This window comes from Somniosus microcephalus, chromosome 8 (genome assembly GCF_052327205.1).
Source record: "Somniosus microcephalus isolate GS21.2 chromosome 8, FLI_Smic_1.0, whole genome shotgun sequence".
Lineage (NCBI taxonomy): Eukaryota > Metazoa > Chordata > Chondrichthyes > Squaliformes > Somniosidae > Somniosus > Somniosus microcephalus.
In genome coordinates this window covers 1,703,922-1,721,251 of record NC_140994.1, presented here as the reverse complement: position 1 = coordinate 1,721,251, position 17,330 = coordinate 1,703,922, and the positions used below count along the sequence as shown (strand labels likewise).

The window sequence follows — 17,330 nt, the reverse complement described above, 5'->3', positions numbered from 1 at the left end:
CTGAGTATTACCAGTATTACGATTAGTTATCAGAGCAATTTCAGTGAGTTACTATTAGATACTAGTGCAATCAAACTTCCTCTCACCTCCAGTTTCCCCTCTTCCCCTGCCCTCGGTTTCTCTTCCTTGACCAGAAATTCAACTAGATCAGCTATATAGATGCTGTGGCAGGTCAGAGGCTGGGTATTCTGCAGGAAGTAGCTCACGCCATGACTCCCCAAAGCCTCTCCACCACCTGCAAGGCACAAGTCAGGAGTGTAACTGAATACTTTCCACTTGCCTGGATGAGTGTGGCTCCAACAACACTCAAGAAGCTGGACACCATCCAGGACAAAGCAGCCCGCTTGATCGGCAGCGCATCAGTCACCTTAAACATTCACTCCCTCCACCACCGGCGTACCGTGGCTGCAGTATGCACCATCTACAAGATGCACTGCAGCAACTCGCCAAGGCTTCTTCGGCAGCACCTCCCAAACCCGCGATCTCTACCACCAAGGACAAGGGCATGGGAACACCATCACCTTCAAGTTACAAACCATCCTGACTTGGAAATATATCGCCGTTCCTTCATTGTCACTGGGTTAAAATCCTTGAGCTCCCTACCTAAAAGCATTGTGGGAGTACCTGCATCACAAACTGCAGCAGTTCAAGAAGAATGCCCACCACTCACAGCAATCGCATCTTTCCACTCAGACACACGACACTGAGACTCAGAGTGATGGTTCCTTCTGTGTGGACACTCAGGTTTGTGATACTTTGCCAATCAGCTGCTTTTTGTAGCCTACCTGACAGATTGGGTCCAATTCCAGCTTCTTTCTAATGAACTTTTCAACATGTCGAACAGTTGCCTCCTCTGACACCCGGACGTATTTCTTCTGCAGTGGCTGAAAGAAAACCAAAGAAAATCCAGCGAGGAGTTGAAGGCGGAACAGGTTTGAGGGGCTGAATGGCCTACTCCTGTTCCTATGTAAATGGATGCCACAGGTGCTCATTTCATGATTAACACACTGATTATCTGTAGGATTACGCACGTTACAATGCGAGGGGCTCAGTTTGAAACTGCTGTAAACGGTTATCGTATCCTCGGCATTAGTTATCAGACCCGGGGCATTAGTTATCTCTGTGAGGTGCCTGTCTGTTATTGTTCACAATGTGAGGGAGTGATCAGCTGTTACGCAGCAGACTTCAATCACAACTAAAGCAACCACACAGGGTGTGAGCGTAAATCAGTGTCAGAGAAGTAATGGGTGCAAGTAGGGCACAGGGCTGAAGGCGAGGAGAAGGATCTTGAATTTGATTCACAGTAACAGAGGGAGCCAGTGGAACCTGGCAAGGGCCAAGATAATGAGGCTGAGTGGGTGAGGACGCTGGCAGTGCCATCCTGAGTGAGTTGTGTTTTGTGTAAGATGGACGTGGGTGCCTCGAGGCAATAACGGCATGGATTAGAGTCGGAGTCGGAGTGGCAGTGGAGGAGGAGAGGGGCTAAGGTCCTGGATGTTCTCCTCAGGGTTCAATGCTAACCGCTGAGTTATTTACTAAGTAAGTGAGGTTAATGTTTCACTTATTTTAGCTGAAAATCTAAAAACCAAAGCTATTATAATCACTAGGGAAACTTTCTAGAAATGGAGTGCCACTTACGTACAGGGCCCGACATACACTTGAGATGCATCGATGTATCTTAGTGTTGGGCATTCCTAGATAAAAGCCGAACATCCAAGGGGACGCTCACTTTCAGATCAGCGTAACACCAAACATCCAAAGTGCCCAGTTTCAACAGTTTATAAATAGTGCTACCACTAGATGTCACTAGCATACTGTCGAATTTTGCATCTGATTATATTTACAAAACACACCAAGGGCAGCGAGTGGTAGAACACCAACAGCTTCTCCTTAAATCCAACACTGGAATCTGAACAAAAGTTTCAGAATCCAAATTGAGTGGTGTTGTCAAGCCCCGAACCCTTTGCTCTACCCCATGCCCACATTCATTTTATGCCAGGAACTGGAGATTCAGCAGTGGAGGATGGGATTCTCAGCATTCAACGCTTCCCTTCACACTGCTTCCAGTGGAGAGAGGCAGGTGGATATTTAATTATCAGTGTGTTGAAGGATTTTCCATTACGGATCCATTTGTTGCGCAGTGGGTGTTTAAGAAACAAGAAATGACACATCTGTGCCTTACAGAATGAAGCCATGATCAATGGATTAGTGAGTTCAGCAGCTCAATGTGTTGTCTGTGTACCAGGTTAAACAGTCAAGTCACGACATGAGAGTCACACAGCACACCCTAATCTGCTGCAGCTTCAGAATAAATCTAATAAATTATGAGATAGAGAGTCACAAATGCACTAATACATGCTCATTCTTCTCTCAGTATTAATCCTTCCGTAGCTTTAAGCAGCTGGATACTGAATCTTGGATAGTTTCCAGTTGCAACTTGTAAAACGGTCAGTAAATATTTAAGGCATACGCTGCTAAATCACAGTTTAGGTGCTGCTTGCTGCATCCTTTCTGTGCCAGTGGCATTAAGGGGAGGCTGTAGGACTATACCCAATGGGAGGTTACTCCATCCCTCTATGGAGAGGAGGCTCTATGGCAGCACTTTCACTCAAGCCGGAACTCTCTGCAGAAGGATGTCTTAAAGATAGAGGCGTTGATAGCGAACTGCTGGATGCCTGGATTGTGGGGCTCAGTCATTTTGAAGGAATAATGCCTGGTCTGTGCTGAGTCAGCTGATGGTAGCAGTAACCATGTCACCTGCGCTAACAGTGGCACTGGGTACTGGGGGGAGGGGGGAGCGTAGGGCAAGAAAAGGCAACCAGGATTCTTGCTCCTGATCACAAGCAGAACAAGCAGGTGTTTTTCACACTGTGTGACACAGAGCCAGCACTCAGAGAGGCTTCAGACAAGCAACCGAAGTTTAACATTTACTGAAATGTACACAGTACAAATTGTTAAATAGTGCAGGTGAGGACTCCACATGGCTCAGGGGTACATGCACTGCTCAGTGTGGTACTGAACCGTACACACTTGCAAGGTACCAAGCCCGATCACCGTTCTCCGCGGAGTTAAGTGATTTCAGGCAGGGCATACTACAATTGCCCTCAGTACCCTTTGGTTGGGATGGGATGGGGGCAAAAATCCATCGATGATTCCAGCTCCTGATCAGTATCCAGTGATTCCTGGAAAGAGCTCGTGTGTGGGGGAATGAGGTGGGGGCAGGATCAGCCTTGGGCGAGGCCCCTTATGCTTGAATATTTTCCAGCACTTAGTCAAGGTTCCCACATGAAGATTGGGCACTTGTGTGAAGTACTGCAGGGGTTGCCACTTATGCCACCGTATCCAAGCAACAGTGAGCGGTGAGGGGAGAAGAGAGAGGAAAAAAAAAATCTCAACAGTAATTTAGTGCCAAAGCCTGAGCCCCAAAATGCCCCTCAGTGCTGATCCCTTGCTCACGCACGATCCCTCACTATCAATGTTAACTCGAATTTTTTTTGGGTGCACGGCGATTTAAATTCCCGTGCATACGCAGTTCTCCCATTATAAAGCCGACAAGCATCCTGCGCAGCAGCTCCAGACAGCCATGCAGCTCAACAGGAACATTGCTCACTATCGATCACTCACCATGGATCACTCACTATCCTTCCTAGAATGGGAATGTTTACAGGGCCTAGCTTGTACACATTCTCCAGCACCAATCCTGTGTGGATGTCCCACATCCAGCATCAATCCGTGTGGATGTCCCACGCCCAGCACCAATCCCGTGTGGATGTCCCCACCAACCCACCCCGCACCAATCCACATGGATGTCCCACACCCAGCACCAATCCCGTGTGGATGTCCCACACCCAGCACCAATCCCGTGTGGATGTCCCACACCCAGCACCAATCCCGTGTGGATGTCCCACACCCAGCACCAATCCCGTGTGGATGTCCCACACCCAGCACCAATCCCGTGTGGATGTCCCCACCAACCCACCCCCACACCCAGCACCAGTCCCACGTGGACGTCCCACGCCCAGCACCAGTCCCGCGTGGATGTCCCACGCCCAGCACCAGTCCCGCGTGGATATCCCACGCCCAGCCCCAATCCCGCGTGGATGTATCCCACACCCAGCACTGAGCTGTTGCTACAGAACCCCTTCTCCACTGCTGATGCCTTCCTCTAAACTAGATCCCCTACTCCTCAGTCCTTCTACCTACCACGTCACCACTACTGATGTCCTTTTCTAACCCACTGCAATCCTCCATCCAAACTGCAGGCTCCAGCTAGCAGAGGTGCCTTGTTCCCAGCTGGTTGACAGAATGCCAACAGCTCAATATTGTAAATAATCCAGTCTGCTTCCACTTTACACATCGGTGCACTTGGGTAGTTTTTTTTAAATTGAAGTTGGCAGCTTTGCCAGGTTTGAAACATTTACTGCTGACTCCACTTATAACTGTGAATAATTCTCTCAGTTTATAATTATTACACAGAATCATACAATGGTTACAGCACAGAAGGAAGTCATTCGGCCCGTCGAGCCCGTGTCGGCTCTCTGCAAGAGCACTTCAGCAAGTCCCACTCCCCGCACATTTTTTCCCTTCAGGGACTTAGCCAATTCCCTTTTGAAAGCCACGATTGAGTCTGCCTCCATCACCCTTTCAGGCAGTGCATTCCAGATCCTAGCCACTCGCTGTGTAAAAAAGTTTTTCCTCATGTCGCCTTTGGTTCTTCTGCCAATCATCTTAAATCTGTGTCCTCTGGTTCTCGACCCTTCCGCCAATGGGAACAGTTTCTCTATCTACTCTGTCCAGACCCCTCATGATTTTAAACACCTCTATCAAATCTCTCAACCTTCTCTGCTCCGAGGAGAACAACCCCAGCTTCTCCAGTCTATCCACGTAACTGAAGTCCCTCATCCCTGGAACCATCCTTGTAAATCTTTTCTGCACCCTCTCTAAGGCCTTCACATCCTTCCTAAAGTGCGGTGCCCAGAATTGGACACAATACTCCAGTTGAGGCTGAATCAGTGTTTTATAAAGGTTCATCATAATTTCCTTGCTTTAGTACTCTATGCCTGTGTTATGAAGCCCAGGATCCCGTATGCTTTTTTAAACCGCTTTCTCAACCTGCCCTGCCACCTTCAACAATTTGTGCACATATACCCCCGGTCTCTCTGTTCATGCACCCACTTTAGGATTGTACCCTTTAGTTTATATTGCCTCTCCTCGTTCTTCCTACCAAAATGTATCACTTCACACTTTTCTGCATTAAATTTCATCTGCCATGTGTCTGTCCATTTCACCAGCCTGTGGTCTATCACTATCCTTCTCACTGTTCACTATACTTCCAAGTTTTGTGTCATCTGCAAATTTTGAAATTGTGCCCTGTACACCCAAGATTAATTTAATAATATCAAGAAAAGCAGTGGTCCTAGTACCAACCCCTGGGGAACACCACTGTACACCTTCCTCCAGTCTGAAAAACAACCGTTCACCACTACTCTCTGTTTCCTGTCACTTAGCCAATTTCGTATCCATGCTGTCACTGTCCCTTTTATTCCATGGGCTTCAACTTTGCTGGCAAGCCTATTATGTGGCACTTTATCCAATGCCTTTTGGAAGTCCATGTACACCACATCAACCCTCTCTGTTACCTCACACTTTAACAAATCCGTGCTGGCTTTCCTTAATTAATTACTCAGCACCATGTCTCAATTCAAACAGGCTCTTCAGCACAGAGGACCCACTTCTGTATCTAATGCTTCAATTCCTCTCCTGCCCCTGATTATAGTAAATGTAGCTGGCCAGCAGGTGCATGAAATATTGTTATTGCAAAAATCAACAGTGAGCTTGGAGGGGGAGCTGTGAGCTGACACATCAGTTTGTCCATGATTTAATGGCAATGTCATTAGCATATGATCTGTTTGAGAGTTTCAATTCTTCCAGAAATGCTCAGATTCACAGGACACCAGCTGGATTTTAGCAAGGAGGAGGTGCAAGAGCGGATTTAAAAAATCCTGTGAAGTTTAAGGCCTAAGTACAAGTACAGATGTGTGACACCTCAGATACCAGCACGGTGGCATAGTGGTTAGCACTGTTGCCTCACAGCGCCAGGGACCCGGGTTCGAATCCGGCCTCGGGTGACTGTCTGTGTGGAGTTTGCACATTCTCCCCGTGTTTGCGTGGGTTTCCTCCGGGTGCTCCGGTTTCCTCCCACAGTCCAAAGATGTGCAGGTTAGGATGATTGGCTATGATAAATTGACCCTTAGTGTTAGGGGGATTAAATACGTGGGGTTACAGGGATAGGGTGGGATATGTGTATGTGCAGGCTCGATGGGCCGAAATGGCCTCTATCTGCACTGTGGGGTTTCTGTGATTCTGTGATAGATGGCAGAGGGCAATGAGTAGCCTGCTCCCTCGCAATGATGCAGAATAAATCCATATCCTGTCATTTCAGCTGCAAGTTAGCGGACTTCGGCACTTCCAAAAAATACAAAATGGAGAATTGATTGTGTGGCAGTGGCTGCATGAACAACCTTTCCACGTGTCTCTCCCCGCGATACAAGCTCACGCCCCGTGATATAAACCCCTTCCACGAGACAAACCCCCTCCCCGCGATATAATTATTAATCGTCATTTAGAAAGTCACAGATTAATCAAGGACAGTCAGCATGGATTTGTTAAGGGAAGGTCGTGTCTGACTAACTTGACTGAATTTTTTGAGGTGGTAACGAGAAGGATCGATGAGGGTAGTGCATTTGATATAGTCTATATGGATTTTAGTAAGGCTTTTGACAAGGTACCACATGGCAGACTGGTCAGAAAGGTAAAAGCCCATGGGATCCAAGGGAAAGTTGGATCTAAATTTGGCTCAGTAGCAGGAAGCGAAAGGTAATTGTCGGCAGATGTTTTTGTGACTGGAAGGTGGTTTCCAGTGGGGTTCCACAGAGCTCAGTACTAGGTCCCTTGCTTTTGTGGTATATATCAATGAGTTAGACTTCAATGTAGGGGGCACGATTAAGAAATTTGCAGAGGATACAAAAACTGGCCGTGTGGTTGATAGTGAGGAAGAAAGCTGTAGACTGCAGGAAGATATCAATGGACTGGTCAGGTGGGCAGAAAAGTGGCAAATGGAATTCAATCCGGAGAAGTGAGAGATAATGCATTTGGGGAGGGCCAACAAGGAATGGGAATACACATTAAATGGTAGGAGACTAAGAAGTATAGAGAAACAGAGGGACCATGGAATGCATGTCCACAGACCCCTGAGGGTAGCAGGACAGGTAGATAAGGTGGTTAAGCAGGTATACGGGGTACTTGCCTTTATTAGCCAAGGCACAGAATATAAGAGCAGGGAGGTTATGCTTGAACTGTTTAAAATACTAGTTAGGCCACAGCTAGAATACTGCGTACAGTTCTGGTCATCACATTACAGGAAAGATGTGATTGCACTAGAGAGGGTAACGAGGATGTTGCCAGAACTGGGGAATTTTAGCTATGAGGAAAGATGGGATACGCTGGGGTTGTTTTCTTTGGAACAGAGGAGGCTGAGAGGAGACTTAATTGAGGTGTATAAAATTGAGGGGCCGAGATAGAGTGGATAGGAAGGACCTATTTCCCTTCGCAGAGGGGGTCAATAACCAGGGGGCACAGATTTAAAGTAATTGGTAGAAGGATTAGCGGGGAGTTGAGGAGACCTTTTTTCACCCAGAGGGTGGTGGTGGGGGTCTGGAACTCAATGCCTGTAAGGGTGGTAGAGGCAGAAACCTTCATCGCATTTAAAAAGTACTTGGATATGCACCTGAAGTGCCGTAACCTACAAGGCTATGGACCAAGAGCTGGAAAGTAGTATTCGGCTGGATAGCTCTTTTTCGGCCGGCACAGACACAATGGGCTGAATGGCCTCCTGTGCCGTAAATTTCTATAATTCTATAAGCCCCCTCCCCTTCTGCATAGATTAACCCAAAGCTGCACAGTTGCTGCAGCAGCAGATTGGCCTGAAAGGAAATGTCTCTCCAAACATGATGCAGCCCATAGCGGAGAATTCTCAGCAATAGGAAAATAGGCCGAAACAAGCCGTTCATTTCCAGGATGTCATGAAGTTGTCTCCTGGAGCCACCAACACTGCCCATTGCCATGGCCCTAACGCATCTACAGCTGACCCAACACTAACTGTGCAAATCCAACAGGCCAGTGATCGGCTTTAGAAAAAGGATCTTGTTCAATGTGTTTAGTTTTGTTTACAATGCACCTACCTTATAATCGCCAACTCCAAGATCAGCTCTGCAAAAACAGAACAACAGCCATTAGCTTGTGACGGCCCAGGGCTGAGAGCACGTCTCCACCTCAGCTGAAGCAGAAAATTCCAGAAACATACAGCAGGTTCACGTTTCAGGTGGGACCCTTCCTTAGGTATGGAGCATTTACTTGAGAGACCAAGATGAAGGGTTAACGTCAAGGCTGCAAAGGGTGTGCGAGCAGATCAGGCAAAGCAGTAAGCAGTAGTTAGACTGCAAGCTGAGGTTTTAAGAGCCTGTGGATTGGAGCAGGAAGAAAGACTGAGGGAGATGCCAGGAAAGAATGAGTTAGAGTAGGAGAAGGATTCTGATGAAGGGTCCCACACAAACATCAATCTTTGTCTCCTTCTATGCTATTGCAGCATTCAGATTATTCCCCCTCTAAGCGCAGAACGAATAACCAAGCAGCTCGAGATACAGCAGATCCTTCCAATGGATACGTCCAAACTACTGACTACATGAGATTATTCTCTCCATGGCTCAGTTGGCAAGACTCTCACCTCCAAGACAGGAGGTCGTGGGTTCCAGTCCCACTGCAAGATTTGAGCACATAATCCAGGCTGACACTCGGGTGCATTACTAGAAGTACCATTCGTTGGATGAGATTACAAAGTAATACATAGAACCTACAGCATAGAAACAGGCCATTCGGCCGAACTGGTCTATGCTGGTGTTTATGCTGAACATGAGCCTCCTCCCACCCCTCTTCAGGAGAGTGGGATTAGACTGGGTGAGATATGAAAGGGTATGGGGAGTGAGCAGGAGAATGGGATTAGACTGGGTGGGATATGAAAGGGTATGGGGAGTGAGCGGGAGAATGGGATTAGACTGGGTGGGATATGAAAGGGTATGGGGAGTGAGCAGGAGAGTGGGATTAGACTGGGTGGGATATGAAAAGGTATGCGGAATGAGCAGGAGAATGGGATTAGACTGGGTGGGATATGAAAGGGTATGGGGAGTGAGCAGGAGAATGGGATTAGACTGGGTGGGATATGAAAGGGTATGGGGAGTGAACAGGAGAGTGGGATTAGACTGGGTGGGATATGAAAGGGTATGGGGAATGAGCAGGAGAATGGGATTAGACTGGGTGGGATATGAAAGGGTATGGGGAGTGAGCGGGAGAGTGGGATTAGACTGGGTGGGATATGAAAGGGTATGGGGAGTGAGCAGGAGAATGGGATTAGACTGGGTGGGATATGAAAGGGTATGGGGAGTGAGCGGGAGAGTGGGATTAGACTGGGTGGCTTACGGCAAAAAGCAGCAGCACAGACTTGATGGGCTGGATGGTTTCTCTCTATGCTGTGGCATCCTATGGTTCTGTGATCTGAACTGCTAAATAGGTATCGCTGCCCTCAGATGTAACATCTTGCGGGTGAGACCAGAACTAGGGGCCATAAACATAAGATAGTTACTAATATATCCAAAAGGAATATAGGAGAAACTTCTTTACCCAGAGAGTGGTTGGAATGTGGAACTCCCTACCACAGGGAGTGGCTGAGGCGAATAGTATAGATGCATTCAAGGGGAAACTAGATAAGCATATGAGGGAGAAAGGAATAGAAAGATATTTTGATGGGGTTAGATCCAAAGGTGTGGAAGGAGGCTTATGTGGAGCATAAACACCGGTACGGACCTGTTGGGCCAAATGGCCTGTTTCTGTGCTGTAAATATTTAGTAATACTTTGTAATATATATATTGGCCCCAACACAGACTTCTGTGGGACACCATTCACATCTTCCCAATCCCAGAAATATCCTATTAACCCACCCTTCCTGCTCTCCAACCATCCCTCTATCCATGTGGCCACATACCCCTTAATTCATGAGACACTTTATTTGGCTTAAGTCCCTTATGTGGTACCTTATCAAAGGCTTTTTACAAATCCACATAAACCACATCCACTGCATTTCCTTTATCTCTCCGCTCGGTTATTTCTTCAAAGAATTCTGCATCATTGATCAAGCATAATCAGCCCTTTGGAAATCTGTGCTGACTGGCCCAATTAACTCAGGTGAATGTGAAAGATCCCATAGCACAATCCAAAGAAGAGCAGTGAGTTCTCCCAGTGCCAACCAACACCACCAAAAACACATCAACTGGTCATTGATTTCATTGCAGTTTGTGGAATCCTACCTACATAACAACTATGGCACTCATTGTGAGTGGAGCCATTTGAGAGCTACTGGTAGGGTGTTAAATAAATGTAAACCTGTTTTCAGTATCAACACTACATATGCCCACTCCCGGACAAAGCAGTAACTGTACAGTCTATCGACCAGTCTTGAAAATTTTATTTCAAGTAAAAATGCCTAACTAGTCTCCCAGATCTCTCTCCCCAGATCTTAGGAACAGAAGAACAGGTCATTCAGCCCCTCGAGCCTGCTCCACCATTCAATCAGATCATGGCTGATGTGCACCTCAACTCCATTTACCTGCCTTTGTTCCATATCCCTACCCAACAAAAATCCATTGATCTCAGTCTTGAAAACTTCAATTGTCCCCCGGCATCCACAGTCTTTTGTGGGGGGGCAGGAAAGAGTTGCACACGAATGAGAACTAACAAAAGTTAGCTGGAAACATGGAAAATCTTGGTACCAGAACAAACTGCAGGCAGAAAGTGATAAATGACTGACTAATCCTCTAAAGCAGTGTAGGCATAAACTGAGACACTCAAAATGCACCTGGATTCCAGGCTGGGAATGTCGGAACACTAGAGCCTGGCTATGATCAGACAAGCAGCCTCTTCTTTCCTTGACTTTTCTTATGTTCTTCCACTAGTTTCCTGACCCTGGGACTGCTTCCTAGAGTCACAATAGATGGTCCCTGCAGGTTAGTCTGTAGATCAGTAACTTTAACTTATGCCCTGCAGACACTACATTCACTTCAGAAGCCAGTTCAGTCTATTGGGCGAAATCACAGCTTAGTGCAGTACGGTGGCACCAGCAGACCCAATGTGCCTCCTGGTCTGTGCTCCGTTGGTTGAACTGATCTGAGGCAGCTCCCAGGTCACTATTCCTGGCCTCATTCCTCTGAGTTAGGGAGAAGAAGAAAAAAATAGCCCAGAGTCCCACTCCTGATTACGATGCAGCGACTCCTGTGGGAAAGTGCATGGGATGAGGACATTTTGGTGATGCCTGCTCAGTGAATAGCTTGCCATCACTCGCCACCTAGATTCACACCTAACAAAATGGGCAAGGTAGAGGGAGGGAGGCCTAGAGTAAGGAGTCCAGAGGAGATACTGCGTTCAGGAGTGGTGGGGAGAGAACGGGGTTGGAGTGAGTGAAGAAATTGATTCAGTAACAATCTGGAGCAAAATTCTCCAATTGGTGACAATCCAAAAGGAACGCGAGACTAACAAAGCTCAAAGCACAGCCTCAAAATCCCCAACAGTAGAGAGTGTGAATAGTTACAGTCTGAGGGCTGGGTCATAGAGGCTTAAAAACAGGAGCCAGCATCAAACCGCAGGCATGTTAGGCTCGGCACTGTGCTCTGCCCAGAAGGCTGACTGGGACTGAGACACTTAAATGACAAATCAGCTATAACCATTAAACCTGCAGCATAATCTGGTGTCAGCAAGGATTCTCTGCTCAAAGAACTTCACATCTTCTGACAAATAACCTACAGGCAATGAAAAATCGTGACTTTCAGAACTAAACCTGGTTTGTATTTAGGAAAATCAATGTTGTTACAACCCAGCCTCCTTCATAATTATCTTCTTAGGCTTAGAAACTGCAGCGAGCACTCGCTCCGATACACAACGCCCCCCCCACCCCACACCCCCCCACATATACTCACCATACAGGCTGACCAACACAACCACCCACACAGACCGCCTCCCCCACCAAGCCAATTAAACTGACCAACACAAACCCCTCACACTGACCACACAGACTGACTAACACCACAAACCCCCCCAGCCCATTACACTGACCATCAAAGACCACCCCCCCGCATACACTGACCACCATCATAGAAGCCAGTCTTCAGCTAATTCAATTCACTCCACGTGATATCAAGAAATGGCTGAGCGCACTGGATACAGCAAAGGCTATGGGCCCCGACAACATCCCGGCTGCAGTGCTGAAAACTTGTGCTCCAGAACTAGCCACGCCTTAACCGAACCGTTCCAGTACAGCTACAACACTGGCATCTATCCAACAAAGTGGAGATTTGCCCAGGTATGTCCTGTCCACAAAAAGCAGGACAAATCCAACCCGCCCAATTATCGCTCCAGCAGCCTACTCTCAATCATCAGCAAGTGATGGAATGTGTCGTCGACAGTGCTATCAAGCGGCACTTGCTCAGCGATAACCTGCTCACCGATGCTCAGTTTGGGTTCCACCAGGACCATTCTGCTGCAGACCTCATTACAGCCTTGGTCCAAACATAGAATCATAGAATAGTACAGCACAAAAAGGAGGCCATTCAGCCCATCGAGTCTGCACGGCTCTTTCGAAGAGCAATCCAGTCAGTCCCACTCCCCCACTCTTTCCCCATAGCCCTGCAATTTTTTCTCCTTCAATTATTTATCTAATTACCTTTTGAAGGCGACGATTGAATCTGCCTCCACCACCCAGTGCATTCCAAATCCTAACCACTCGTTGTGTAAAAAAGTTTTTCCTCATGTCGCCTCTGGTTCTTTTACCAATCACCTTAAATCTGTGCCCTCTGGTTATCGACCCTTCAGCCATTGGAAACAGTTACACTTTATTTACTCGATCTAAATCCTTCACAATTTTCAACACTTCTATCAAATTTCCTTAGCTTTCTCTGCTCTAAGGAGAAGAACCCCAGCTTAGAGTCATAGAGTAATACAGCACGGATAGAGGCCCTTCGGCACATCGTGTCCGCGCCGGCCATCAAGCCCTGTCTAATCGAATCCCATATTCCAGCATTTGGTCCGTAGCCTTGTATGCTATGGCATTTCAAGTGCTCATCCAAATGCTTCTTAAATGTTGTGAGGGTTTCTGCCTCCACAACCCTTTCAGGCAGTGAGTTCCAGACTCCAACCACCCTCTGGGTGAAAAAGTTCTTTCTCAAATCCCCTCTAAACCTCCCACCCTTTACCTTGAATCTATGCCCCCTAGTTATTGACCCCTCTACTAAGAGAAAAAGCTCCTCAGCATCCATCCTATCTATGCCCCTCATAATTTTGTACACCTCAATCATGTCCCCACTCAGCCTCCTCTGCTCCAAGGAAAACAAACCCAATCTGCCCAGTCTCTCTTCATAGCTGAAGCGCTCCAGCCCTGGTAACATCCTGGTGAACCTCCTCTGCACCCTCTCTAACGCGATCACATCCTTCCTGTAGTGTGGCGACCAGAACTGCACACAATATTCCAGCTGTGGCCTAACCAGTGTTTTATACAGCTCCATCATAACCTCCTTGCTCTTATATTCAATGCCTCGGCTAATGAAGGCAAGTATCCCATATGCCTTTTTTACCACCTTATCCACCTGTTCCGCCGCCTTCAGGGATCTGTGTACTTGCACACCCAGATCCCTCTGACCCTCCGTCTTGCCTAGGGTCTTACCATTCATTGTGTATTCCCTTGCCTTGTTAGTCCCCCCAAAGTGCATCACCTCGCACATTTCTGGGTTAAATTCCATATGCCACTGTTCCGCCCATCTGACCAACCCATCTATATCGTCCTGCAGACTGAGGCTACCCTCCTCGCTATTTACCACCCTACCAATTTTTGTATCATCCGCGAACTTACTGATCATACCTTTTACATTCATATCCAAGTCATTAATGTAGACCACAAACAGCAAGGGACCCAGCACCGATCCCTGTGGTACCCCACTGGCCACAGGCTTCCAGTCACAAAAACAACCTTCGACCATCACCCTCTGCCTTCTGCCACTAAGCCAGTTTTGTATCCAATGTGCCAAGGCACCCTGGATTCCATGGGCTCTTACCTTCTTGACCAGTCTCCTGTGCGGGACTTTATCGAAGGCCTTACTGAAATCCATGTATACCGCATCCACTGCGTTACCCTCATCCACACACCTAGTCACCCCCTCAAAAAATTCAATCAAATTAGTCAGACATGATCTTCCCTTGACAAAGCCATGTTGACTATCCCTGATTAATCCTTGCCTCTCCAAGTGGAGACAAATTTTGTCCCTCAGAATTTTTTCCAATAATTTTCCTACCACTGATGTTAGGCTCACTGGCCTGTAGTTCCCCAGTTTTTCCCTACTACCCTTCTTGAATAATGGTACTACATTAGCGGTTCTCCAGTCCTCTGGCACATCCCCTGTGGCCAGAGAGGTCCTGAATATATGTGTTAGAGCCCCCGCAATCTCTTCCTTTGCCTCACACAGCAGCCTGGGATGCATTTCATCCGGGCCTGGGGATTTATCCATTTTTAGGCCAGCTAAAACCGCCAATACCTCCTCCCTCTCGATGTTAATATGTTCGAGCATATCACAGTCCCCCCGCCCTATTTCTATGTCTACATCGTCCTTCTCCATAGTGAAAACAGATGCAAAAAATTCATTTAGGACCCCTCCTACATCTTCCGGCTCCACACACAGATTGCCACTTTTGTCCCTAATGGGCCCTATTTTTTCCCTAGTTATCCTCTTACCCTTAATATACTTATAAAACATCTTAGGATTTTCCTTTATTTTGCTCGCCAGTGTTATTTCATGGCCCCTCCTTGATCTCCTAATTTCTTTAAGTATCCCCCTGCACTTTTTGTACTCCTCTAGGGCTTCCTCCGTCTTTAGCCTTTTGTATCTACCAAAAGCCCTCCTTTTTTTCCTAATCCATTCTCGTATATCCCGACATCCAAGGTTCCCTGTGGTTTTTGGAACCACCCTTGACCTTTACGGGAACATGTTGCCATTGTATGATCTCAATCTCCCTTCTGAAAGCCTCCCATTGCTCCGATGCAGATTTTCCTACAAGTAGCTGATCCCAGTCCATTTTGGCCAGATCCTGCCTTATCCTATTAAAATCGGCCTTCCCCCAATTTAGAACCTTTATTTCCGGCCCATCCCTGTCCTTTTCCATGACCACCTTAAATCTTACCATATTATGGTCACGGTCACCAAAGTGCTCACCTACTGGCACTTTTTCCACTTGGCCGGCCACATTCCCTAGAATTAGGTCCCTCTCTTGTAGGACTTTCTACATGCTGGCTCAAAAAGCTCTCCTGGATGCACTTTAAGAATTCTCCACCCTCTGAGCCTTTCACACTCTGACTATCCCAGTTAATATTGGGGAAGTTGAAATCCCCCATTATTATTACCCTATTATTTGCACATTTCTCTGAGATTTGCCTACATATCTGTTCCTCTATCTCCCCCTGACTGTTTGGAGGCCTATAGTACACTCCCAGCAAAGTGCTTGCCCCCTTTTTGTTTTTAAGCTCCACCCATATGGCCTCATTAGAGGACCCTGCTAATATATCATCCCTCCTTACTGCAGTAATTGACTCCTTAATTAATATTGCAACACCCCCTCCTCTTATACCTCCCCCTCTGTCTCGCCTGAAGATTCTGTACCCCGGAATATTGAGCTGCCAGTCTTGCCCCTCCCTCAACCATGTCTCCGTGATAGCAACAATATCATACTCCCATGTGTTTATCAACACCTTCAGTTCATCCACCTTATTTGCAAGACTCCTTGCATTAAAATAGATGCCATCCAGCCTTGCCCTTATATATTTGCCCTGTCTACCAAGCTGACTTGTTTTTTTCTCTATAATTGGCAGCACATCCCCCCCTATTTCAGCTCCCCTCTGTATCCCATCCCCCTGCCAAGTTAGTTTAAACCCCCCCCAACAGTGCTAGCAAACCTCCCCGCAAGGATATTTGTCCCGCTCTGGTTCAGGTGCAACCCATCCGACTTGTACAAGTCCCACCTTTCCCAGAAGCAGGCCCAGTGATCCAGGAAAGTAAAACCCTCCCCCCAACACCAACTCTTTAGCCACGCATTCATCTGCTCTATCCTCCCATTCCTATACTTACTAGCACGTGGCACTGGGAGTAATCCAGAGATCCTGCTCTTTAATCTGTTACCTAGCTCCCTAAATTCTTGATGCAGGACCTCATCCCCCTTCCTTCTTATGTCGTTGGTCCCAATGTGGACCACGACCTCTGCCTGCTCACCCTCCCCCTTAAGAATGCCCTGTAGCCGCTCAGTGACATCCCAGACCCTGGCCCCAGGGAGGCAACAAACCATCCTGGAGTCACGTTTGCGGCCACAGAAACGCCTATCTGTTCCCCTTACGATAGAATCCCCTACCACTATTGCTCTCCCACTCTTTTTCCTCCCTTTCTGAGCAGCAGAAGCGTCCCTGGTGCCAGGAAGCTGGCTGCTGCTGCCTTCCCCTGGTGAGTCATCCCCCTCAACAGTATCCAACTTGGTATACTTGTTTGAAAGGGGGATGTCCGCAGGGGTTCCCTGCACTTCCTGCCTGCCTCTGTTGCTCCGCCTGATGGTCACCCCCTGTGCAGCCCTACCCTGAGGCGTGAACAACTCGCTAAACGTGCTATCCACGACCCTCTCAGCATCGCGCATGCTCCAAAATTCATCCACCCGCAGCTCGAGCGCCGCAATGCGGTCTACAAGTAGCTGCAGCTGGATGCATTTCCCGCACACATGGTCGTCAGGGACACTGGCAGCGTCCCTGATTTCCCACATGGAGCAAGAGGAGCAGAACACGGGTCTGAACTCTCCTGCCATGACTTACTCCTTTAATTAATTAAAAAATTTATTCAATACCCCAGTTACAGGTATACTCTAGGGCGCTTTATTTACCAACTGTCCCCACTACACCAGAGACCCTAGAAATTTAACACCACAGAAGTCAAGCTTGTATTGAAAAGAGAGAAATACTCACCAACCAATCACTTACCTGCTCCCTGGTGACGTCACACTCTGATTACTTTTTACCTCTCTCCTCTGCTGTTGATTTGGTCGGGCCTCGGTCTTCGCGCCGGTTTTTATACCGGGCTCACCTCCTCTCTGCTGCCGCTGCTCCCTGGAACTGGTCGGGCCTCGGTCTTCGCGCCGGTTTTTATACCGGGCT

At 47.6% G+C, this 17,330-nt stretch overlaps 1 protein-coding gene across 7 annotated transcripts in view; it reads right to left on the bottom strand.

Moving 5' to 3' along the window:
• Positions 1-17,330, bottom strand: part of LOC147113236 (polycomb group RING finger protein 6-like) — a 210,386-nt gene that overhangs the window by 153,806 nt on the left and 39,250 nt on the right. For 4 of the 7 annotated variants that reach the window (XR_015079171.1, XM_085994103.1, XM_085994102.1 and 1 more), the window contains exon 7: positions 786-884. Coding sequence is in view for 5 of the 7 variants with exons in the window: in XM_085994103.1 (XP_085850229.1) it covers positions 786-884 (99 nt within the window). In the remaining 2 variants the exon portion in view is untranslated. Of the gene's footprint in view, positions 1-785; positions 885-8,240; positions 8,269-17,330 lie in introns of all 7 variants that reach the window. The other 3 variants (XR_015079170.1, XM_085994106.1, XM_085994105.1) reach the window with 1 other exon arrangement.